This window comes from Epinephelus moara, chromosome 18 (assembly GCF_006386435.1).
Source record: "Epinephelus moara isolate mb chromosome 18, YSFRI_EMoa_1.0, whole genome shotgun sequence".
NCBI classification, from domain to species: domain Eukaryota; kingdom Metazoa; phylum Chordata; class Actinopteri; order Perciformes; family Serranidae; genus Epinephelus; species Epinephelus moara.
The window spans coordinates 30,526,587-30,551,739 of NC_065523.1; the positions used below are offsets into that span (position 1 = coordinate 30,526,587).

The following is a 25,153-nucleotide window of genomic DNA, read 5'->3' on the forward strand; positions in this document are numbered from 1 at the left end:
GTGTGTGTGTCTTAATTCAGGTTTGCATTGTATGGTGATGTCACAATGTGTGTGTGTGCTGGCTTGTAGGTTACTGCAGAGCTTGTGTAAGGGTGGAGCTTCAGAAAGAATTAGCAGGGAGATATCTCTCTTACTCTTTTTAAGAACAGCTGTGCGTACCTTGTTAATGGAGCTGTATGAGAAATTCAGAGCATATCTATGCTTCAGAGTCTGAGCTGGGATTGTCTGCACACGGCTCTCAGCATGAAGGTAGCTGAGCATGTGGCTAGCAGCTATCAGTGCTAACAGTGTGTACAGTGCTGACTGAGGCTGGAAACGGAGGGTGGGTGTTACGCATCTGTGACAACACCATACCGCCACCATGAGCTGGGGCGGTGTTACAAGCAGTAACTGCCATATGAGTGCAGTGCAGAGCAGTAGCGATTAACCAGCCAGTTGAAAACACACACAAGGACTCCCATGCAGCAACATGCACACGCTGCCAAATTGTCCACCACAACATGGAACAAAGAAACTCAGATTACAAAACACAGTGGGAGCATGACTTCATTCTCCGCTTGGGACACCACTAGCCTACACCAGTACCATGCCATTGCTCCAAAGGATCCATTATCCTGAAACCCCTGTAGTCAAATGACAAATGTCCCACTGGACCAAAATCCCATATGTCCGACAGCCTGTTATCCCCCCAAAAAAGAAACACCCACTAATCCAAAAATACACTTTTCCCCTGAAGTTAGACAGACTCAAGGCCTGTAATCAGTCGGCCCTGCCGTGATATTTTTTCCCTACCATGGCGAAGGTATGACCCACCCTACTTTGCAGAATAGTGAGCCATCAAAACAATGGGCAGTCCCCATCACTCCACTATAGCTTTACATATAGCAAATGGCTGTTTGCTGCTATATAAAGGCTCTGAATTCCACATAAAGCTCCTTTAAAGTATGAAAATAGTTTTGTTATGTTTACAAATTGATGCACCGGATATACAGTAAAGAATGAAAGCTCTCATGCCGAGCTCCGTTTGGTCCTGAAAGCAAATGAATGTGTGTGTGTGTGTTTGTGAGTGTGTGTGTGCGCAGTTTGTCGTGGTCAGTGAAGCATAGAGTTGGGAGATGAGACAGAGAGGTGGTGGTTTGATAGAGAGGACCCACTTCATTTATAGCGGTAATCAGTAACCTCTCTCTCTCTCTCTCTCTCTCTCTCACACACACACACACACACACACACACACAGGTCCAGTCCAGTTCAGTCGGGAAGTGTCAGAGCATCATTTGGTGCTGGACAGTATTTTCTGAAGAGGAGTTTCCACAGTCAACTGAGCAGCACAGGCTTAGGCTATTAGAGCAGTGCGATGTGTATGTGTGTGCGTGTGCGTGTGTGTGTGTGTGTGTGTGTGTGCACGTCTGTGTGTGAGAGAGATAGAGAGGATGTACAATGAAAAAAGCAAAACAGCGGCTTAACAATGAACACTGCAGAGAGAGAAGGACGGAAAGTAGAGCGTTATGACAGAGAGACAGAGAGACAGATAGAGAGACAGACAGAGAGAAAGAGAGAGAGAGACAGAGAGAGAGGGAGATGGAGGCAGGATAGATAGCGAGAGCGGACAATGTTGTTTCACTCCAAATAAATGTTCCCCCACAATGGTTTTAATTATGCAGATAATTTTGATGTCCCCCTCTGCCTCCTTCTCTTCCTCCTTTCTCCGCTCACCTCCTCCTTCTCCTTGTTCCTGGTTCCTTTCCTCAGACAAATTTAATACCCTCCCAATTCTCTCATCTGTGTGTGTGTGTGTGTGTGTGTGTGTGTGTGAGTGGAAGAGAGAAAGAGTGTCGAGAAGAGAGGGAGCAAGGCTGAAAGAAGGAGAGAGATTTTGTGAGGAGGGAGCAAGGTTGAGCTCGCAAGACAGACAAGGACTTGTGTTGTATGCAGTGTGTGTGTCTGTGTGTCTGTGTACACTCACCCCTTTACAGATAGCGACAGCCTCCTTGGACATTGACTTGGGATAGGAGACGTGATGCTCCATAATGGACTGAAATAACTCATCCTCATCTTCACCGTCAAATGGAGGCTGGAGGAGAGGAGAGGAGAGGAGAGGAGAGGAGAGGAGAGGAGAGGAGAGGAGAGGAGGCAGAGGGCAGGATAGGACAAACAGAGGACATTTAAATTGAATCATTAAATGTGTTTTCTTTTTTGGTCGAAACTCCTCAGAATAAAAACACTGCAGGCCTGTAATGCTCACAAATTTACAATACACACTCCAAATGAGATATCCAGGATTTGAAAATGTCACATCTGCTCTAACAATTATTAATGCCTTGAGAGAAAAACTCATCACGGGGTATAATTTAATAGCTAACCTTTCATTACGCAATGTCAAACTTTAAAGGCTATGATCATGAATGTTTGTATTTTTTGTCACATTTAGTCATGAATACAAGGAGTCTATATGAATACTGCCTCTTTTTTTTTTTTTTACAAGGTTTAATAATTCTATTTATAAAACTTATTACAGACACACATTGACTACATTTACATGCACAAAATACTCTGGTTTTTGCCCTTATTCCGGAAAAGACAACATTCCTACTAAGCTGCTAACATGTGTAATAAAAATGAATATTCCACTAATATTGCTGTTCACATGCAGCTGTCCATCCCATCCATCTATTTTCATCCGCTTATCCAGGGCCAGGTCACAGGGGCAGCAGGCTGAGCAAATCACCCGAGACGTCCCTCTCCCCAGCAACATTTTCCAGCTCCTCCTGGGGGACCCAAAGGTGTTCCCAGGCCAGATGAGATATGTAGTCCCTCCAGTGTGTTCTGGGTCTGCCCCGGGGCCTCCTACCAGTTGGACGAGCCCGGAACACCTCCAACAGGAGGCGCCCAGGAGGATCCTGATCAGATGCCTGAACCACCCCAACTGACCCCTTTCCATGCGAAGGAGCAGCGGCTCTACTCCGAGCTCCCTCCGGATGTCCGAGCTCCTTACCCTATCTCTAAGGCTGAGCCCAGCCATCCCATGGAGGAAACTCATTTCGGCCACTTGTATCCATGATCTTATTCTTTCGGTCACTACCCAGAGCTCATGACCATAGGTGAGGGTTGGGACGTAGATGGACCAGTAAGTCGAAAGCTCTGCCTTCTGGCTCAGCTCCACGATGGTCTGGCACAGCACCCATCCATCTCATGCTCCATTCTACCCTCACACGAGAACAAGACCCCGAGGTAATTGAACTCCCTCGCTTGAGGCAGTAACTCTCTCCCAACCCCAGTCCTTCAACCACCTCCTTGAAAAGGTCGGCATAATGACACTTGTTCATCTTTGAAAACCTGTTGATATCAAAGTCTTTGGTAATGTTTAAAGTAGGTATGTTTCTCCCTCTGACCAGGAATGTGGGCTTTTCTTTTGGGCATGTGTTTCTATCCAGCCTTGTTGACTGTTGGTGAGTTGGTTTGTGTGCAACACATCCATGACAATGCACAAAGCCGGCCATAAATAGGCAAGAGTTTGTGTGTTGCGAACTGCCGTAAAAACCCCAGTTGAGACGCATTTTCTGAATGTACTGTATATATGTCAAAAAATGCTCTTCAGATAGGGTGATTTCAATCTTCTTTTGTTGAAAAGAGAAGCTTTCTGGATCTATACTTTAAATACTCTTGCTCCCAGTGGCCTTAATGTTGAGTTTGACCTTAAACTTTTTCTTTGACTCTAGATTGTCCTATGTCTAATCTAATCCTTAACTTCCTTATATGTAGACTGTTCTAAATCCTTTAACATTTTTCCAAAATTCCTAGAATTTAACTTTTTTCTATTTCAATTATTTACCATTACTATTGTAAGTAGATTTTTTCTAAATTCAATTTTTTCCTAAAAATTCTTTTTCTAAAATTGTATTCAAAATTTAACATTTTTCTACTAAATCATTAACAATTGTTTCTTATATCTAGATGTCTTTTTTCAAAGTCCTAACAATTGTTTTGCAGTCTCCTCTCCTATAGGAATTCATTTTTCAAAAAACAGGGGTATTCTGTCCTTTTCCACTTTAAGTGGTGTTTAAATGCATTTTTCTCTTCCTGATTTGACTGTATTTAAAATAATGATACTTTTTATTGTCTACTACTTTTTGATAACTGAAAAGAATGTAAGTGTTTTTGAATTGTACTTTTGAATTGTCTATATTCTGTCTTTTTTAGTCTTTAAGATTATACTTGAATGGAAACTGAGCCTTGATCTTATTGTGCTTTTTTCCCGTCTCATCTGTGTGGCAATTTGTGTTGATTGTCAGCTCCTCCCATGGCATGTGCCTGTAATTGAAGACACTCCCTCTCATCACAGAGCTCACCTGTGTGTGCTATAAAATGTTTGGTAGCTCAGTGTCTTGTAAAACCCTGATGAAGACGGTCTAGTCAAAACGTTGGTACTTGAATAAAAGAAAATATCTTTGCATCGAGTCTTAGAGTGTGCGCCTGACATCTTTTTTCAAATTTGTATTTTTTCCTCTCCTCTCCAACCCTGGTGTGCGCTCCTCCTCTCTCTTCACCAAAAAATGCTCTTCAACCTGAATAATATCGGCATATCCCACATGTCTTAATCAGAAAATGCTTCAGTCGGGAAACCTAATTCAGGAAATCCAAACAGGATATACTGTTTACATGACTGGTATCAAATTCCGAAGTTTGTCATAATCTGAATAATAGTAGATATTAGTGTGCATTTAAATATAATAGTGACACAGACACACAAACACAGACTGACCTGTCCAGCCAGCATCTCATAGAGCAATACTCCGAAGGCCCACCAGTCCACAGACTTTCCATAAGGTTGGTAGGCTATGATCTGAAATATAAGAGACCATGTTCAGGAAACTTAATATAATCACTTAACTCACTGAAGCGAGGGAGGGCAGTGCATGGGAAGAATACTAATTAAATACAAGCTAAAATACCTCAAAGTATGATTTAAAAGTAGTCTAAAAAACATTCAGAACGACCAGCTATAGGCCAGAAACAATGACAGGAACACATGCACTGCCAGCCTGCCCACCATCACTCACACCTCACACACACTCTACCTCAGGGGCTATGTAGTCTGGTGTTCCACAGAAGGTCTTGGTCGTGACTCCATCATTCATATTTTCTTTACACATGCCAAAATCTGCTATCTTAATGTGACCCTCACAGTCCAGCATCACGTTGTCCAGCTTCAGGTCTCTGCAGGAAGGAAACCAGAGATGGATTAGATACGAGATAATGCACTTCAGACTTATTTCCTGCATCTGCGCCACCGAAGTGCGACACATATCCTCTAAGCATTCTGACACTAAAATGGCATTTTTCAGAGAAACAAATCAGGAGCAAATTGAACTTTGTTTGAGACACATGTATGTCTAAAGGCTCTGATGCACCAAGCCGATGTTTGGCCATCTGTGAGTGCCCTAGTCTTCGTGGTGTGACCAGCCCTTGTCAGCCCTTGCTGGCTTTTTTTCAGCCGATTAAGCATGTTGAATCGGTGTTGGTATGGTGAATGAGAAGAGACTGAAGTGAGGAAAGTAAACAAACAGCTAAAGTCAAAAGGGAGTGAGATCAAAACAAGCTTGTTACATAAAGTAAGATTATTTTTGTTTAGCCATTGAGCTCTTTAGCAGAAATGTTTCGTGGTGGTTTGTGTCATTGCTCACTGATAAATAAAAATACATATGCTTTGTCTGATAAACCGAGACAGTCCACTTTAGATTCACTTCCTGTATCTGTGTCACATGGGTTTCGCCATTGCCCCGCCCCTTTAGGAGACTAAATTCCAATGGGAAAAGTTAACATGAGTACAGATTATGACCGTGTCCTTTGCCCGATAGTCACTAAAGTAAATATTGGACCCAGTTTTCACAAGCCCCAATCCTTCTGAACATTCTCACACTACAATGGCATTTTTTCAGACAGACAAACGAAACATTAAATTATTACTGTATATAGTGTTGTATTGTTTTGAATCTGATTTCATCCATCCACATGTCATTAACTACACTTCCAAACAAGGTGGGAGTATGCACGGAAGAGATGCCCACACCCACTGAGGAGGCCAACGTATACCATTTAATTCCACTGGCGCAGCTTGTATTGCGTTATCTTCTGTTACAGACTATCTTTGGCTTTGTTCTTTCAACATTGGATTGTGTTGTTGGTGTGCTAACTGGCTAACTAAGTCATGACGGTCCTCCAGTTCCCCTCTGTGAATGATGACTTCCACTGTCTGCTGCTGTGGACAATTATTTCCTCTTACACAGGTGCAGAACGTTCGTCCTGGTTGGCTGCCAGCTATAGTCTTTTTAGCCAAGACACAGGCAATGTGAAGTGATGAAACAGTCGGTTTTTGTTGCCACTAGTTCTTTGATGTCGGTTTGCTGTGTCTTGGCCTTCAGCAACACACTCTTACAGGATCTGGCAACATCTGACATGTTCTTGTACTCAGTTAATATTAGATATCAAGCTAGCAGACAAAAATGATCTGCAAAATAAGGAGCAAAAATTTAATTTGTATCACATACAGTGTTGTATTGAGAGACAGTTGTGTCCACTCAGGAGTGTAGACCATGTCATACCATTGACACAGCTTGTAATACACCATCTTTTGTTATAAACGCAATGTCAGTGGGAAACAACACTCAATTCACTATCCAACATGGACCACGTAGGCTCATCATCTCATTTGCTTTTTTTTACTCCTGAGTTTTCTTCTCCTCTACAGTCTGTCCTGTGCAATTTAGTGTGAGTTTGATAGGGAACGATGCTCTGCTTAATCCAAGAGGTCGAGCTGCAGTTACAGTACACCAGATGACAGATTCTGATTTGCAGTTGGGAGCACGGCAGCGTTTGTGGGGGCGGATTCTCGGCATGATACTATAAACAGCAGAAATCAGTTAATTGCAGCTGAAGTCTAAAGGTCAAAATCCTACTTTTCTTCTGTGGTTACTGGGGATGGGTGACGTAGTCAGAAAAATATTACAGATTAATACGCATTATTTTTAACTCCTTCCCTGTGGTTCTGCAGTGCACATCTTAAAGGGACAGTTCACGCCAGTGTTGGAGATATCAGCCATAGAGATGTCTGTCTTCTCTCCAGTATAATGGAACTAGATGAAACTCAGCTTGTGGTGCTGAAAGTGTCAAAGAAATACATTTAAAAAACTCAACAGCAATGTCTCTTTCCAGAAATCATGACTTGGTTTCTCAAGACAATTCACAGACCTTGTTGTGAGCAGTTTTATGTAGGAACTATTTTCTTTCTATGGAACTATACCCACCAACCCTACCACAGAAGGAAGTACAGAATATGCAACTTGATTTGGGGTGAACTGTCCCTTTAAAGCAAATACTTACACTTGCACAATACTTACAAATATGATTCATTATGATTTTAAATCTCTTTATTCAGACTGTGCTGAAATAAACCTTGTAAAGTCTGAAACTAAACTGAGAATCCTCCATAATGAATGTGGTATTTTGTAAATGTTATTCATTTAGCATGTTGTGGGATGAGGTTACCTGTAGATGATGCCCTTTAGATGTAGGAAGAACAGACCGATGGCTATCTCCGCAGCATAGAATCTACACACAGACATACACAGACACAGAGAGAAACAAAAACAGTAATTAGAAAGACTCTGAGAGAAAGGACAGGAGGAAAACAGACGGATAATTTGTGTGTGTGTGTGTGTGTGTGTGTGTGTGTGTCTGCATAAAGGTCAGTGCTGTCTCTTCAAGGCCAGAGAGCAGCTGATAAGATCAACAGGAAGAGTCTGGACACACTGACCACGCAGTCAGCTATGTTTACGCATGTGTTTGCGTGGGCATGCACAATCGGTGTCAGTTTGTAAAGAGCAGCTAAAAGCTGTCATTTTGACAGAGTGGAGAGCCGTGTATTATTCATTCAGCTTTATTTAAATCTCGTGGAATCATTTAGGGCATGACCTAATTTCTAACGAAAGAGAGGTACAGAAACTTTTAAGTTTGTGCAGCACAAAGACTGAAGCAGTTCTCCCAAATTCAGTGCTTGCATGTTGGACTTAGCACTTAGCATGCATTAGCCATTCATTTGATGAGGTTGAGTAATGACTATGGGACCAGTTTCATACAGAAGTGATAAATGAAGGCATGTTGCCAGTTAGGGCTTTATAAAGACATAGAAACCAACGCCTGTCACATCTTACAGTTAAAGATGGCCACCCAACCAAGTAGAGTAACAGGCACTAGTAATGAATCTTAGGGCAGAGTGATAAACTGAATCTAGGGGTTTAAAAGATTCTGTTTAGACCTGGTATTAACATGCCTCTTGGTTGATGTGATCACAAGTGGACATCTGGAAGTCTGCCTGTTAACACCTGGCATTAGAATGAGTCTTCACAGGCATCCCGTGTTACCACTTGTGATCTGATCACTTCCCAGCTGTACAAATTAACACATGAATCATTTCTTTTTTTATTCGTTTATCATGAGTCAAGTGCATGCTGTGGTCCCTGGGCCTCCCGCCACTACTGCTGAAGGAGTGTGAGCTCCATGCCGGGGATGAATGGTGAAAGTTTGCCTGCATACACACAGTGACAGGGCTAACTGTGAGTATCACTAGCTTAATGTTATTTAATGGCTATTAAGAAGTTGAGCCATATCAGTGTGGCGGGAAGTTGTTGGGACTGTTAAACAGCTGCTGCTGTGTAAGCTTGTGCTAACCGGGCAGACATTGAACTGACTGCTTGACAGTGTGAGAGGAGAGCGACTTTGGGGACGGTCCTTCAGCACTGCGTAACAGCAGCAACAGAAAGTTTTAAGTTGGATAAGCCAAGACATCAGCTGTGTAGGTGGTCCTTCAATGTGGCCCTGGACACATTATGGTACACACTGCTGAAAGAATGTGGCCATGTGCAGCTCAGACCATACCCGAATGTGATCTGAGCGAGTAGATGCATTGAGGGCGCACTGTGAGCTGTTTACTTGTCATTTGATCACCTAGGACACATGTTAATACCAGGTGTAAACAGGGCCAAAGTGGAGGCAGAGGTGTGTCTATAAATAACATCACCATACTCTAAGAGAGACAAGAAGACGGCCTAAATTATCTGCCTTTTACTGAGCATAGGAAAATTAGCTTTGTTTCTGTATAAATATCCACTTATTTGCCATAGCTTGCTGTAGTGTTTAATCAGTGATCAGCATAATGACCACATAGGTGTCGCCGATGCAGGATGCAAACACGGCTTTAGATGATAAACAAACACACACAGAAGCACAAACCCATAAGATAAAATGAGAGTTCAATGCATCGTCATCATCCACGGAGCAGAATATCCTGACTATTGTCTAATAAATAAATTAAACAGAGCAGAACAAGTCGATGGCCTTAGATAAAAGAGTTCCTCACCCCCGTTCACTTGCCCTTCAGCAGTCTAAACCTTCTGCCAGAGGGAAGAAACTCTAATTCCCTATAAAGCAGATGAAGGGCAAACTCCTCCACGGCTCTCGCTTTCCCGACAGCCCGCTTGTCAAATATGTCAGCCTGCTGGTTTGACTTGACACCAGTGATCTCGCCAGCCACCTTAATTATATTCTGCAGTTTTGGAGGTATTCTACCACACACTGAAAACTCACAGGAGCCGCTGGATTACTTTCATTTCTTTGAAGTTCTTTAGAGCAGCAACGTGCATCGGGGCGAACAACATATTTCACCCCGAGGCTCTGCTAGGATTGCTCATCCATCACCTGAGCCCCGTCAAACTGCTGATGGCTTATTCAACATGATTTTTAAAAAAAGCATTACCAAACTGTGAAACACCTACAAGCACGGGATTAAGATCTTGTGTTATGATGGCATAAGAATGTATCTTTGCTTTTAGTCTGCTTTGTGTGCGTGTGTGTGTGGGTGTGTATACTCACACAGCATGGGGCTCTTTGAACTTGCCGACCTGCTGAATCTGATACATGAGATCTCCTCCGTTTATGTACTCCATGACAAAATACAAACGGTCCTACAAGAGATACAGGAGCAGACAGAGAGAGGGAGACGTTAAAAAGTTCATGTTCATAAAAGCAGGTGAGAGGTCACAGAGAAATGGTAAGATAGCGCAGAAGAAAAAGCAAGATACTGTAAAGAGAAAGGGATTGCTCAGAGGTCGATAGAGACTGATGGGTCAAATAACAGAAGATTAAAGGAGAGATAGAGAAGAAAATGACATAGGCAGTGAGACAGAGAGACAAAAGATGGAAAAAGAGGAAGGAGACAGTGAGAAAGAGGTGATCGGGTTGTCGTCCTGTCAGTCTGCAACTGAGGGAACACAGCAACATCAATTTAAAAGCTTATTCTCCTCCATTATCTGCAGAAATTGCCAATAAGGTACAGTATGTGAGGGAGAGTGGAGGGATTTGGTGTGTGGCCATGTGTGTGTCTGGAGAAAACATTGTGCTTTTGTCCAGTGTGTAGGATTTAGGGGGATATATCGGCAGATATGGAATACAATAATAAGTATGTTTTCTTTAGTGTATAATCACCTGAAAATAAGAATTGTCGTGTTTTCGGTACCTTAGGGTGCATTCGTAAAATCTTATCTGACGCTCCACACTAAGGGCTCATTTATGCTCAACGTTAAATACGGATCCAGATACGGATGGAGCCTTCTGTCCGTGCTCTGCGCTCATTTCGTCCGTATTTCTGCACGTTTCCATAAAGCTTACGGATACGGGCCAAACGGAGCAGTACCACCGGGAACCGTGGGGGCAGTGTTGTTGTCACTACCCGATACGTAGCTCTAGTGAGACACGAAGAAGAAATAACAATTCAATTTCTCTCATCGGCAGTACTAGAGAAAAGAATTCTCCGTCCTCCAGTCGCGATGTATTTAACGGCCTCACCGACCACCACCTCCTACAACGCTGCCTCTGTTTTTGTCTTTTATGCAAGAAGTACATTATCAATATCTCCTCCACAGTCGCCATGTTTGTTTTTGAGTTTGTTGTTGTCATAAACTTTTGACTCTGGGCTGCCTCCTGGTGGATATATTGGTTAACGTCCATGCCAACGTAAAGGACGCATGGAAGTATGTGGGCAGTGACGGTAACATCGTTTGAAATGGACGTATACATTTTCGTACGTAAAGGGAGCATAAATGAGCCTTAAGATGAGAAAGCTGCTGTTCGAAGGCATGGATTTCTACATGAATAAACGAATGATTAAGTTAATCACACATTCACTCTGCTCGTCGCTCTGCTGCTCCGTCTCCCCAGACAGAGTGCTCAGATTGTGCTCTGCCACTCCAAGACTTCGGTGTGGAGTCCGGTGTAGTTTGTGCCACAGAGTGCCCTGGCACTCAAAGTGAGTATTCCCTAAGCTCACCCTTAGAATGAGATGCTAATATCTACATAGGGAGTGTGTCCTCATCCACAGAGTCTGCCATATGGAGAAAGAGCCAAACAGCGTCAGAAAAACACACATTTTTAACATGAAATTGCTTTATTCACTGTTTTTTACCAGTTAAATCACCTGGTCTGTTTGTTTTGGAGAGGAAGAGACTTCTGTGGATAATTCGGCTCCTGGTAAAAACCTCCTGAATATCTGCATCTTAAGTTATCAGTGGAAAAAGCTGAGCACACATTAGCAGGTGCTGGGCTAGCTGCCTGTCGCCGCCAGGCCGAATAGCATTGGAGAAACACTGATTTGTAAACTGAAACTTCTTTATTCAGGTTTTTACCGGTTTTAATCACCTGGTCCTTTTGTTTTGGAGAGGAAGAGACCTCTGCTGATAATTCGGCTCCCTGTGAAAACCTCCTGAACAATAAATACTGAAGGAACTGTGTATGTGTNTGTGTGTGTGTGTGTGTGTGTGTGTGTGTGTTATAACTGCCTGCTAAGTCTCATATGTATAAAAGCCCTCCACTGGTCAAATAATTACTGCTGAGGAGGATTAACACACTCCACACTCATTTTTGGTATGTGTGTGTGTGTGTGTATGTAGCCCCGATCAACTCTTGTCTTTAACCACAACCTCAAAGGGATCCACAACATGCTACGTTCATTGATCGAGGGCAACATGTACAAATGAGTGTGTTTATGTGGCATGTGAATGTAAATGACTTGTACTCTGTGTTAAGTATGAGAGCTATATTTACTCCTCTGTTGACTCATCTTCAGTGTAATATGGATTATACGTCAGAAGATGAGCATGAATCAAATATGAATCCAGCCTGTGTATTCCAGCTGTGAGCTGGTGACAGCAGGCAGGGTGACTGCTGTTAAGACCACAGCGCTCACCAGCAGAGCGCCTGTGCCCTTCAGCAGGGCACTGCGTTGTGGCTCCCTTCAGATCAAATATAATGTGGATGTGTAGGGGCCTATGAGGGGTGTCACTACAGCTGGCAAAGAATCTCAGATGGAGAGCTGTTTTGGTTTCTAGTCACTCTCTGTTTGTAAGACCAAACATTTCATTGAGTCCATAGAGCCTTGAACCAGCAGCAAATGACAATTAGTAAAAGTACTGTTATAAAAATCTGGGCTGTTGTTTCTAATGAGACATAAAAACATTTTATACCACTTTTGTGAAAACATGTCGATCCACTCACCATGCTCTGGAAAGTGGAGTGCAGTTGTGTTAAGAACGGAGGCTTCCCAGGCAACGCTAACACCCTCTTCTCCACCATGGTGCACTCCACGTCATCGTCCTGGATCACAACGTCCTTCTTCAGGATCTTTATGGCGTACAGCTCCTCTGTCGTTTTACGCTCTGCCAGCATCACCTAGAGAGAGAGGAGAGGGGAGAAGACAGAGAGGGAAAATACAAGGAAGAATGAATTCATCAATATTCAAAATCTTTATGCCGCACAGCTCCTGTCATGCCTTTATTGTAACATCACCTTGGAAGAAAGAGGGGTGCGGGGAAGAAAAGAGGGTAAAGAAGGGAGAGAGGCAGAGAGATGTGGGAGGCAGGGAAAGGGGAAAGGGAAGAGGAGGTACTGTAAAGGGCAGGGATGAAGGAGTGGAGTGATAAAGGAAAGCTGTTTTGGGTTAGACAGTCAAGGCAGAAATAAAACGAGAAAGGACAGGAGGGAAGGGGAGAGAAAACTGATTCATCATATTTCAAGATGTCATCTGGGGAGAGGGGAAATGGAAAGAGAAAAGAAAGGACAGAGGGAAAGGAGGGGATAAAATGCTCTTATAGTGTGATTGCATGTCACTCTGCATAACAACCTTAGGCAGTTTAGCAGCAAAGGAATCCTATGCTCTCTTCCCAAATGAAGCCTTTGTGGTCATAGCTTTCACCACACCCTTTGAGATGTTAACATGGAAGCATCATGCTCCTCCATCCATTTGTTAAAGGTAAAAAAAACCATACACACTTAAAAGGTCATCTCTTTGTCAAGATACGGAGTCCCTTTTTGGATTTTTACGACTCTCTACAGGCGCCTCTTCATCAAGAGTAGGGGTGGAACCCATAAATGTCCCATTACAGCTGCAGCTTCCATTTTCCCCTCTCCTTCTTCTTTGACTTTAAATAATTAATGCATTTATTTGATTATTTTATCATGTTCTCCCCTCCTTCACCTGCATTCTGCAACATGTAATCCTATGGGTAGGTGGGGTGGTAGGGATGGGAATGGGGATTTAAATCTTTCAACATATTTGATGAATAGTTCTTTTTTCTTGTTGAGGGATGAGTTGGGGAATTAAAGTCAAATGTATGTTTTATATCTTTCACTTTTGTGGGCTGAAAAGTTTGAAAATCAATAAAATATATTTACAAAAAAATCTTGGTTGCAGTTTGTGTCAGACTGCACGGTATCACTTTAAAGGCATGTCAAATGGTGAGATAAATGCCCGGTGAATCGTAGCACTAAGATGCATCATCCCTTTGTGCGTCACTGCTTTTTGAGTGTTTTGTTTTTTATAACTTTACAAAACTAGAGTTCATAGTGTTGTGTCTGCCAGCGTATTTTGTGTCATTTCATGCTCATTCAGAGTGGTTCCTTTGTTGGCATTGTTCGCAGAAGAGGCCACACTGTGGGAACTGACCGTTCGCTAAACCCCTTGCCGAACAATGACTGTCCAATCATAGCCTTTCAACCATTATTGGTAGGCCTGTTTAAGGAATACTTCAACTGCAAAATGACCATTTGTGTACCAGTTACTTGTTGGGTGTAACCTTGAATTCACGAAGAAAGCTTTGTTTTTCTTGCATGTCTCCACCGTGAACTGAGAGTCCAAGAAAACCGAACATTATTTATGAACTTCAGTATTCAGGGTTGGCATTAAACAACAAAAAACTATGTGAAATCATCTGTCTATCTCACACAACTAGTGCAGCATAGTCCAAGTCTAATTCATCCAGTGGTATGCAGAGTACTAAATCACTAAATCACAACGATTTAAAACATGTCAGTCTCACGCACAGCAAAATAGCATGCCTGAGCAAGCACATGCTTTTAAACCCTGCTCAAGCAGAGGCGGATGTGTTTCATATTGCAAAGTTTTAGCAAAAAAGCACAATGTTGTTCGGGAAGTATTGAGCATACATCTTGTACACGAGTGAGGGGAGAATGGAGCATGAGAAGGATCAGTGATTTGGTGCGGCGTCTGCAGTGATGGGGCGCTGCGCCGCTGTTGTGGCGAAGAGAGAGCTAAGCCAGAAGCCGAAGCTTTTGAGTTACTGGTCCATCTACGTCCCAACCCTCACCTACGGTCATGAGCTCTGGCCGAAAGAATGAGATCGTGGATACGGCCGAAATGAGTTTCCTCCGTGGGGTGGCTGGGCTAAGTCTTAGAGATAGGGTAAGGAGCTTGGCATTTGGAGGGAGCTCGGAGTAGATCCGCTTCTCTTTGGCATCGAAAGGGCTCAGTTGAGGTGGTTCGGGCATCTGATCAGGATGCCTCCTGTTAGAGGTGTTCTGGGCCAACCCAATGGCAGGTGGCCCCAGGGTAGACCCAGGACATGCTGGAGGGATTACGTCTCTCATCTGGCCTGGGAACGCCTTGGGGTCCCCAGGAGGAGCTGGAAAGCGCTGCTGGGAGAGGGATGTCTGGGGTGCTTTGCTTGGCCTGCTGCCCCTGTGACCCAGCCCCGGATAAGGGATTTAATGGATGGATGGATAGATGAGTATTTCACTGGATGAATGACATTTGGATTATACTCTGCAAGTTTTGACAGTTTGTTAACAGATGTTTTGATATAGTTTCTTGTTGTTAAATGCAGACTCTGATTACTTTAAATCATTAGGAATGGTCACCTTTTTTGGATTCTCTGTACACTATGGAGGCATGCGAGAAAAAGTTTTCTTCACACAGGGTAAGTAATTAATATACAAATGGTCATTTTGTGTGTGAAGTATTCTTTTAAGCTTTGGATTTCTCCACGTTGAAGCGCTGCACTTCTTCTTTTCTTCCCCTTCAGTAAAGTAAAGGTAGAAAGGAGCTGCACGGCACTGAGATGATTGAGAATGATTAATTAATGGCCTATACAGCCTCTATACACTGTGCGATCCTGGGCTGAAAATCTTTGCTTGCCGATACAAAATGTTAACGGCACAGAGCACAGATTATTTAGTGCTTCTGAAAGATTTTTATACTGTTCAGCTTCTCTTTGCCCTTCACGGATATCAGGGAGGAGAAAAAGTAGGAAAAAAAGTAGGAAGAGAAAGAGGGGATTATTTCACATGTCTTTCTTTAGGGCACACAGTGTGGGGGGCGGATGGAGATAAAGGAAGGTGGATGGGCCAGGAGAGTGGGATTAAAAAAATGGGTAGAAAGATTGAAGGAGGAAGTGAAGGGCAGAGGGAATGGCGGAGAAAGAGGTTGGCAGCAGTCATGCAATCCTGAATCCTTTTTGTTTTAATTGTGAAATCTGGGAGCACATCTGCTTGTAATTACACCTGTGAGAGATACACACACACACACACACACACACACACATACACACACACACATACATACATATGGTTTCATATATAATCTGTGGCTGCTAATTCCCGTGGAGGTCGAACAGACAGATGCCAGAATGCAATCACTATGAGATGCCTCTGTGCTGCTGTGTATATGTATGTGTGATTTGTGTGTATACATGTGTGTGCTCAGCAGTTTAAATGTCTTGTAGCCAAGGTCAGACTCATGTAGCTAACAATGCCTCAAATGGAGGAGTAAACGTTTCTGTCTCGTCTTCCTCTCTCAGGTCTCTTGTTTACGGTCTCCTCTTCTCTCCTTTTCCATCACCATATCTTCCCTCTTGTTTCTCTTTGTCTCCCTTTCCTACTTTCCTCCTCCTTTCTCCTCTCCTGCCCTCATATCTTCTTTCCTGAAGAACCAGCAGCTGCTGCAAATAGCGGTTCAAAATGTAGGTCAAGTCTCAGCTCGCAGGTCATCTCATAAAAGTTGCAGCAGGCTTGTGACCAGGTCATAAAAGTTCAACTCTCTAGACTGAAGTCTGTATGGGCAAATTATATGAGCAAGTGTGACTGTTGAAGGTGTGCTGTGTGTGGAGCAAACCTTAACAGCTTGAGAAAGTGGAGCTTTAAAGCAATAGATCATCGTTTTGGGAAATACATTTTTTCGCTTTCTTGTGGAGAGTTAGATGAGAAAAAAGACCATTTTATCTCTCTGTTCAATATAAGGCTATAGAGATGCTTGTAGGTGGATTTTGTTACCTTTGGACTGGGCCAGGCTAGCTGTTTCTTCCCGCTTTGGTGTCTTTATGCTAAGCTAAGCTAAGCTAACTGACTGCTGGCTGTAACCTAAACTCAAACAGACAGATATAAGAGTGGTATAAATCGTCTCATCTAACTCTCAACAAGACAGTTAAAAGTTGTACATCCCAAAATGTTGAGCTATTTCTTTGAAATTAATCTGTAACCAACTTTTAAAAGTACTAGCTAGCAAACATGCTAGGTGCAACAAACAAAGATAGGAAAGTCGGATGCAAAAAAAGTCAGATGACTTATCGTACTGTCACAAGCACGAGTAGATTCAATCTCATTTCTGAGTGGTGATACTGTTGGAGGATGTAGTTTGGTAGAAAAAAATAGTTCCTTCATGAAACTGCTCACAACAAGGTCTGTGGATTATCTTGACTAACCAGGTCATGATTTTTGGAAAGAGACATTGCTGTAAGTTTTTCAAATATCGAGCGTAGCGTTAGTTCAGGCAGGACACGATGTCAAGCTCAGCTCACATCCCAGCTACAGCTGGTTTGCTGCTGCTCTCCCTGTCTCATGCTGTCCATGTAGGCGCATGGAAGGGCAGAGAGGTGTGCTCTCTCAGCCTTAGGTTTTCCATGTAGGTGTGTGGAAGGGCAGAGCGGTGTGCTCTCTCGGCCTTAGGTTTTCCATGTAGGCGCATGGAAGGGCAGAGGGATGTGCTCTCTTGGCCTTAGGTTTCCATGTAGGCACGTGGAAGGGCAGAGAGGTGTGCTGTCTTCGCCTTAGAATTTCTGTGTTGGCCTAGGAAAGGCAGAGACCCCGAAACAGAGTCCTACCACCAACTATAATTCTGCAAATGGAATTCTAGTTTTCTTTGACTAAAGTGGTCCTGACTGAAGTATATTTTTGATGCTTTGAGCACCACAAGCTGAGTGCCATCTTGTCCCATTATATTCCAGAGAAGGCAGACATCTCTATGGCCGATATTTCCCACACTTGGCAACTCACCCCAGAACAATCTAGACTGATAAATAGCACCACAGGTAAGAGAAAAAATATGATATGTACTTTTTGGGTGAACTGTCCCTTTCATTTTGATTTTAAAAAGTCAGATTAAAGCTCACAATTTCAAGCTCATCATCTCTCTCGACTTTTATGTCTTGTCACTGTGACAGAAAGCTGACAGCAAAAACTTCCATTCTTCAGAAAGAAAATGTTCAGAAACAAAAAAGTTGTAACTTCTGTAAATTATCAGCACAGATAAAGTCTCTTTTTTCCACATGTGAGACTGCTCTGCTGAAACGAGTCGACTGGCTGCATAGCCTTCCTCTTTCCTATCATTCTAAAACTAATAAAAGTACTTTTATCTTAAAACAAGGCAGAGAACAAGTGAAAAGAATGTGGAGGAAAAACGGCTGAGCTTTACATTACATGGCTAGCATGGCGTGTTTGTAGTTCCCACGAGGCTAATTGAGTTTTGGGACCTCAACAAAGGATCTTTCATCCAATCGTATCATTATTAAAAACTTTTTCTTACGTTAATTTGCATAAAACACTGAGTGAACCTAGTGATTTGAACATTTTGCAACTGCAAACTCAAGTTAAGCTGAATTCGACTGATTCATTGATGTGTTTAATATACCATTTTCTCTGGGGAAGCAAGATAGACTGGATCTTAGAGAGACTACTGAGTTAAGAAAACACCACAGTACACTGCAACATGAGCTGCCAAGAACCACTACCTGCTCACTTGTTATAAGTTGCTGTTGATGAATGTCAGCTTAATGGTGTAAATGGGAAACATATCACACTGATTATTCTTTCCAAAACCCTCCAAGTACAGAGCAATCTCAGTGACCTTACACCCACTTCATAATTTCTTTTTCCCCTAAGAGATGGGAAACTTAGACGCTTGGCTGTTTATGCCATATAAATATTCAGGTATGATAATGTGAAGGGGTTATTGGGTTTGGGATACTACAGGGAGTGCAGCGCAGATGGGCATAGACACACAGGTGTGTGACGGTGTAAGTGTGTGTTTGCATAGAGAGTAGCCACAGATAAAGAATGTGCATTACAATCTCCAGCATTAAAGTTTAGGTATCTGTTGAAGTTGGATCTATGCTGGTGGTATCCTTTGACAACAGCAGGTCTATGTGTGAGACAGAGTGTGTTAGTGTGTGTGTTGTGTATGTTAGGACTCATCCCATATGGCTGCAGTGTAACTCTATGGTAATACAAACTCTATAAAGTTGAAACAGAGAGAAAGGACACCATCTGGCCCAAAGCTCATTTTATGCAACCACAAGGACAAGGACGGGACCAACACAAGAGCGAGAAGACATAAAACCACAGGGTTTCATCTGAAATCAAAAGATGCGCTGGACACAAAGCAACAACAGGAGCTCTTTGGTATCATTACAGTGCCAGATCACTTTGTTATTATACCTTCTACATGTCATTGTAGACATTTACCTGATGCGTCTAGGTCTTAGGCCCTGTCTACAGCTTTACAGATACTTTTTTAAACTGATATTTTCCTCCTCTGTTTTAAAAAATTATTTGTCATTGTTTCCCAAATCTACCTGTGACCTAAACTCTGTTTCTGACAGATAAATCATTTTCTAAAATATCTGTATACATGCAGACAGGGCCTGAGTTACATTTCATGATCTCATTGAGGTTCAGTGTCTTCTTCAAGGGCATGATGGTCACAGTGTCATTCATAAACTGGCTGCTCTACTATGAATTGTGGCGTTTGTCACTACTGGCAACGCCTTTTTATCCAAGAAAGTTGTTCTGGGTCATTTGACAGAAAAGCAGTCCTCAGGATATTAACTGTCATGTGTCGTAAATGATGCCACTGTGTTTTCTCTGCTGACCTTGCGGAGAGAATTTACCCAGGGAAAACAAATGAACCCATTCCACTGCACTGCCTCATACTGCTCTATGCTGTATTACAGTGGGCTGTCTTGTGTTATTCTAAACTGTCATATATATCATATACAGTCAGTCTGTCTCCACACAGATGGTCAATGTGGGACCTAATCTCACTGCTAGTGTGCTAAAGTTGAACTTTTATTCCTAAATGAAACCAGACTTTTTATGATCAGTGTTGGCATTTATTAGATTTTTATAGTCCACATTGTATTTCTATGTGCTAAGTGTTCTCAAGGAGAAACGCTACGAGAAAACGCACATCCCAGCGTTTGATAAGATGCATTTTGGATCAAAGACATAGCTAGCAGAGGTGGAACAAATGCCAAACAGATCCCTGGTTAAAAGAGGAAGTGTAAGGAAAGGCCTGGTGCACAGCATTAAAATCCTTCTAACAGGAGCATCTTGGTGTGCGACTTTGTTTCACCTCTGTTGAATGTTCCCAGACACATGGCGTCCCATTCAGTTTTGCAGGAGCAAAAGCAGCAGACCATAATAAGAGGCGTTGCATCAAATTTGGGGCTGTGCTTCTGCCATGAGTACATGTGGATTAAAGTTGGTTTTAATTCTTAAGTATTTATCTGCAACATTAAATACTGATGATAAATAAGCAAAGATCAAAGTTAAAGTCCCCTTAGTTGTTATTATTAAGTCATTAAGTCAGTCAAAAATGGGAACCTGGGGTATGTTTAATCTGAAAATGGTGTGCATCGTTTCAGGGTTTAAACCTCGAAATAGTGTGAGGCAGTGTCCAACAGGCTTTGAGGTACCTTTTCTCTCATTTGGTCATTTTTTGGCTGAAAAACAATTGAGAACCTCTGACATAACAACATGATGCATTCCCATTTCCATCTTAGAGAGCAAGTTAAAAGTTAAAACAGGGTCGGAAAACTTTTTTTCTTTCTTGTTGAAATGTATAAAGTCAAAACAAAATGTCAGAGACCCCAGGGAACAATTTTTCCCAGTGATCACTTGCATTATTGCAGCCAAAAAAAATCCCCTGACAGGACACCTCCAACTTCAAACATGATCAATTATGACTCCTTTTATCATAGTTTTTTGATCCAACAAGGTTTTATATTTGTTGAACAACTTGAACTGAGAGTAGTGATTTAAAAATATGTGACGTCATCACAATGTAAAATCTTTGAGCCAACCAGGAACTCACAAGCAGGGCTAGAAGTAGAAACACCACTGTGCTAGTGTTGTGTCGTGCGCGAACGTATTGTTCAAAAGAACGAATCTGTTGAGTGAACGTACTGAACTGAATCACTTCCGGAACTGATTCGTGAACGTACTGAACTGAATCACTTCCGGAACTGATTCGTTCATTTCTCAGTTCAGATGAGGTCAGCAGCGAGGGGAGTGGAACTGCAGATTCAGTCCGTGCGAACGACGAATCACTCGCAAGTCGCGAGGCAGCCAGGGTCCAGGGAGGGACTGCCTACCGTGTGACGAATCACTCAGTGAACGAATCACTAGTGAACAAATCACTCAGTGAACGACGTAACCCCGATCCCTGAGTGATTCAAATCATTTCTTCTCAGCGATAAACTTTCATAGGGACCGTTTTCTCCAAGCTAACGGCTAATGTAGCCAGGAGTCAAGCCACATGAACACAATCACACACCTCCCCATTGTTTTAACAGACTTAGTTTCCAGATAAACAAACTTAAAACGTTAGGCTGGCCAGTAATGAGACTCGCCAGTGCAGGGCAGACGCAGCAGCAGCAACGGAGAGAGACTACGCAGTACACAGTCAGGGCTCCTCCTGCCAAGCACTGAACGATTCGGTGAACAAATCTTTTGAACGAATCTTTTTAATGAACTGATTCTAGTGATTCAGTAACATCTAAAGAGCTGCTTTGCCCATCACTACACTGCACATATTGGCATATGCACCAGGAGAGCAGCTCCACTAGAATGAACAGACGCCATCTTAGCATCAAGTATTAAGGTATCATTATAAATCTATTAGGCTGGTAGGCTTGGAGCGGAGCTGTCCATGATGCTGATCATTCCCACAACACACACCAACATGCTCACATCCTGTAAAATAACAGAATAAATACAGTTTCATATGTGTGTTTTTGCTGTGTATGTGCTTATGGTGTGTGCGTATAGAGACCTGACATTACAGATCAGGCTGAAGCACGCGCTCGCCCATGAGATACGAGTGTGTGTTATTACCCCACTGTAAGCATGTCCACAGAGAAATGTTAGCAGCAGTGTTGTGATGCAGATGTCCTCAGACACTGAGGCAGAAAGAGCAGCTCTGAAGGTACCAGCCTCCCACACAAAACTCAGGAACCATTACAATGACACGCACGTCACGTGAACGCCTGTTTGTGCATGTGTGTTTCTATTTCTGTCTCATGTAGTGTGTGTCTCTTTCTAAATACTCTAAGTGTGTATTAACAATATGTGCTGGTGTGTGTGAACAGAATAGGTCAGAATGAGGAATGTGCGTAAGTGTTCATTTTGTGTGTCCTCGTTCCTATCTGTGCATGTTTTAGGGATTTGCGTGCATGCATGCGTGTTTCGGGTATTCCAGTAATGATCGACCCTCGACTCAGTCTCTCCACATTGACGCATCAGTGTTGCTTTAAATGCCTGTTACCATGGAAACAGGCAGCCAGCATACAGGTCTGGTACACAGACAATGGTCTCTCTCTCTCTCTCTCTCTGTCTCTCTTTCTGTCGTTCTCTTTCTGTCACTTTCCGTCTCTCCACCCCTGCTGCTCCACCCGCCGTTTACCCAATTTTCTCTCTCGCCACATCTTCCCATTCTTTCCGTTTCTCGCCTTGATTTTCATTCATTCACGTCAGTCTCCCCCCCTCTCCAAGGTCCCCCCCCCCCTCCTCTCTCACTCTCCCTCTTTTCATTCAGTCTGACGTTTTTTATCTCTCTCTCAATTCATTCATGTCAACCTCGCCGCCATGCTCTCACATCTCTGTCTCGCTCTCCTTTCATCACTCTCTCCACTTGTCACGTCACCCTCTTCGTCTCTCTCCCTTCATCCATCTCTGTCTACCTGTGCTCCATCTGTTTTAATTCCCTCTATCTCAATCTTCTCTTTCTGTCCATCTTTTCTTTCCTCTGAGCTCTGTGTGTGCGTGGATGGAGAGCGGTGATACTCGGTCAAACACACACAGATGCTCACAGAGGTTTTCTTCATAGCGCACAATTAGAGCTTGTTTAATTGCGGCTTTGCACATACATCATAGGTTCCTTGGGAGCACTGGGTGTGTGCATCCTAAAAACGAATGCTACATGTCTACAATTAAGCTCATGAACAGTGGGGGCAGCATATCAGGATGAGAAGTAAGGTCTGTCGCAGACTCTTAAGAAATGAGAACAACAATGCTGGCCAGCTTTAAAGATGAATAGAGGTTTTTTTTATTTTTGGCAGCTACAGCCTGACTTGATCTGGCAATGTTCACGAACTTTAGATCTTTAGATGGCTATTGCTCCTTAAAGGGAGAGTTCACATTTTTATGTGGTTGTATGAGGTTCTTATCCATAGTCAGTGTATTAAAAACATTAGATGGCGATCAGCACACCCCAAATTTGGAGAAGCAGGCAGGAGTTTGACGCAGAAGTCAAGCAACGTATGGCTGTGGACGAGGACAGCAGCAAAACCTTTTTTAGCCATCTATAACTAATCGATATCAGCTAAAGTGTACGCTATGTTTAGAATATTTTTACCATATTACCTTGCCATCAGACAGACTTTTTTGTCGGGGAACTTAAGCCGTTATATCGCTCTCTCTAAAGCCACCAGACTCCTTTAACAAAAACAGTAATTCTTCCTCACTGAACACAGGAGATGCTAGTCTACTATTGCCCAAATAGTTTGTTTGTGTTATTATGTGACTTTAGTGAATCTGAACTAACACTTTACAACACCAGTTACACAAGTTACACAATAACACAAACTAAGTGATCAAGGCAGTCTTAGACCTCCAACCCCTGTGTTGAGCAAGGTAAAATCACTGTTTTTTGTCAATGGAGACATTGAAGTAAGCATATCTAAGGGTGCTTTCACACCTGCCCTGTTTGGTTCGGTTCAATTGAACTCAAGTTTGTTTGCCCCCTAAGTGTGGTTCGTTTGGGCAGGTGTGAACACAGCAATCACACTCAGCTGCGCACCAAAACAACCAGATTGAGACCCTCTTGAAGAGGTGGTCTCAGTCTGGTTACAAATGAACTCTGGTGCGGTTCGTTTGTGGTGAGAAGGTGTTCCGACCTGGATCTGAACCAACTGCAGTCACATGACACATTGTTTGGGTTAAACATGAGCATGTTACAGTCCTGGAGGATTATTAATGTGCACCTCCTCCTGTACTGCCTTAATATGCACATTCAGCACATCCAATGCATCAAAACATTGTTTTCTAGTTGGAGCCGCGCCTCGTTTTCAAACTGTATGGTTTGACTAAAATGAACAATGACAGCAATATAGTCCACGATGAGCAGCGCTAAAATCAACCTGCGTAGTTGTCCCTCCATTGTGACATTAGAAAGTGTCACATTTATCTTGCAAGTGTACTCTTCTTCAACGTTTGCTTTACTTCCTGGATTTTTCCCGATCAAGAGCAGCGTTCTCACACAAGGCATTTGATCTGGTCCGCTTGTAAATGCGTACAAAATTAGTCCCTGATTCAGACAAAAGCAAGACAACTCTAGGTCTGAAAGCACCCTAACTTTCACTCTCAGTTCAGCTCCCCATCAAAAACGTCAGTCTGACGGCAAGCTAAAGCATTGAAAAGTCTCTCAGTATGATGTACACTTAAACCAATATTGATTTTTTTCAGGTCAGACTGTTTTTAGGTTGCTAAAATATGTTTTTCTGCTGGCCCCCATCCACAGCAGTACATTACTTAGCTTCCATGCTGATCCTTCTACCTGCTTCTCCAAACTGAGGGCATGCCGACTGCAACTGCTGTAGCTAATACAGTGAATATGGATAAGTACCTCATTCAACCTTACTTCAAAAGATCTGAACTAGCCCTGCAACTCACATTACTGAGTCAACTGAGTTACTTTAGGACTATTCTCCTCTTCTGCTACAGTAACAATACATCACAATATTTATGATTTTCCTGTAATTACCATCTTGTGGCCACAGCGTAAGTTAATTGCTTGCTCTCTATACATTTTAATCCTCCAAGTATGTGAACAATGCTGACAGCAAAAAAGAGTAATATGCAGAAACACACCTGTGGCACACACACAGTAGCAGACAAACATCCACACTATAGCCTCACCTTGCCGAAGCTGCCCTTGCCCAGCACCATCAGGAAGTTAAAGTCAGCCAGCTTCATGCGATCTTGGTTGCCATTGGAGTCGAACCGGGACGCAGCATTAGCCGACTTGCCTTCTGTGTTCTTGCCTGGTCCAATCTTAGCTCTCTAGATAAGAGAGAATAAGGGACTACGTTAGACACAACCTCCAACATTCAAAGGGACAACTGAATGTCAGTGGAAGAATATTTAAGAATACTAACATTTTAAAAAGTTATGATGAGGCAGCTGGTGATATAAGGCCTTTCAG

General features: G+C 42.8%; 1 protein-coding gene across 1 annotated transcript in view; it reads right to left on the reverse strand.

Annotated features, from left to right (window-relative positions):
* LOC126405058 (protein kinase C beta type) overlaps positions 1 to 25,153 on the reverse strand; it is a 150,898-nt gene that overhangs the window by 20,229 nt on the left and 105,516 nt on the right. Inside the window, exons 9-15 of the mRNA XM_050068576.1 lie at positions 24,868 to 25,011; positions 12,601 to 12,774; positions 9,925 to 10,016; positions 7,543 to 7,605; positions 5,076 to 5,214; positions 4,760 to 4,840; positions 1,964 to 2,071 (exon numbers count right to left, since the gene is read on the reverse strand). Of these exons, the coding sequence (XP_049924533.1) occupies positions 1,964 to 2,071; positions 4,760 to 4,840; positions 5,076 to 5,214; positions 7,543 to 7,605; positions 9,925 to 10,016; positions 12,601 to 12,774; positions 24,868 to 25,011 (801 nt within the window). The remainder of the gene's footprint in view (positions 1 to 1,963; positions 2,072 to 4,759; positions 4,841 to 5,075; positions 5,215 to 7,542; positions 7,606 to 9,924; positions 10,017 to 12,600; positions 12,775 to 24,867; positions 25,012 to 25,153) is intronic.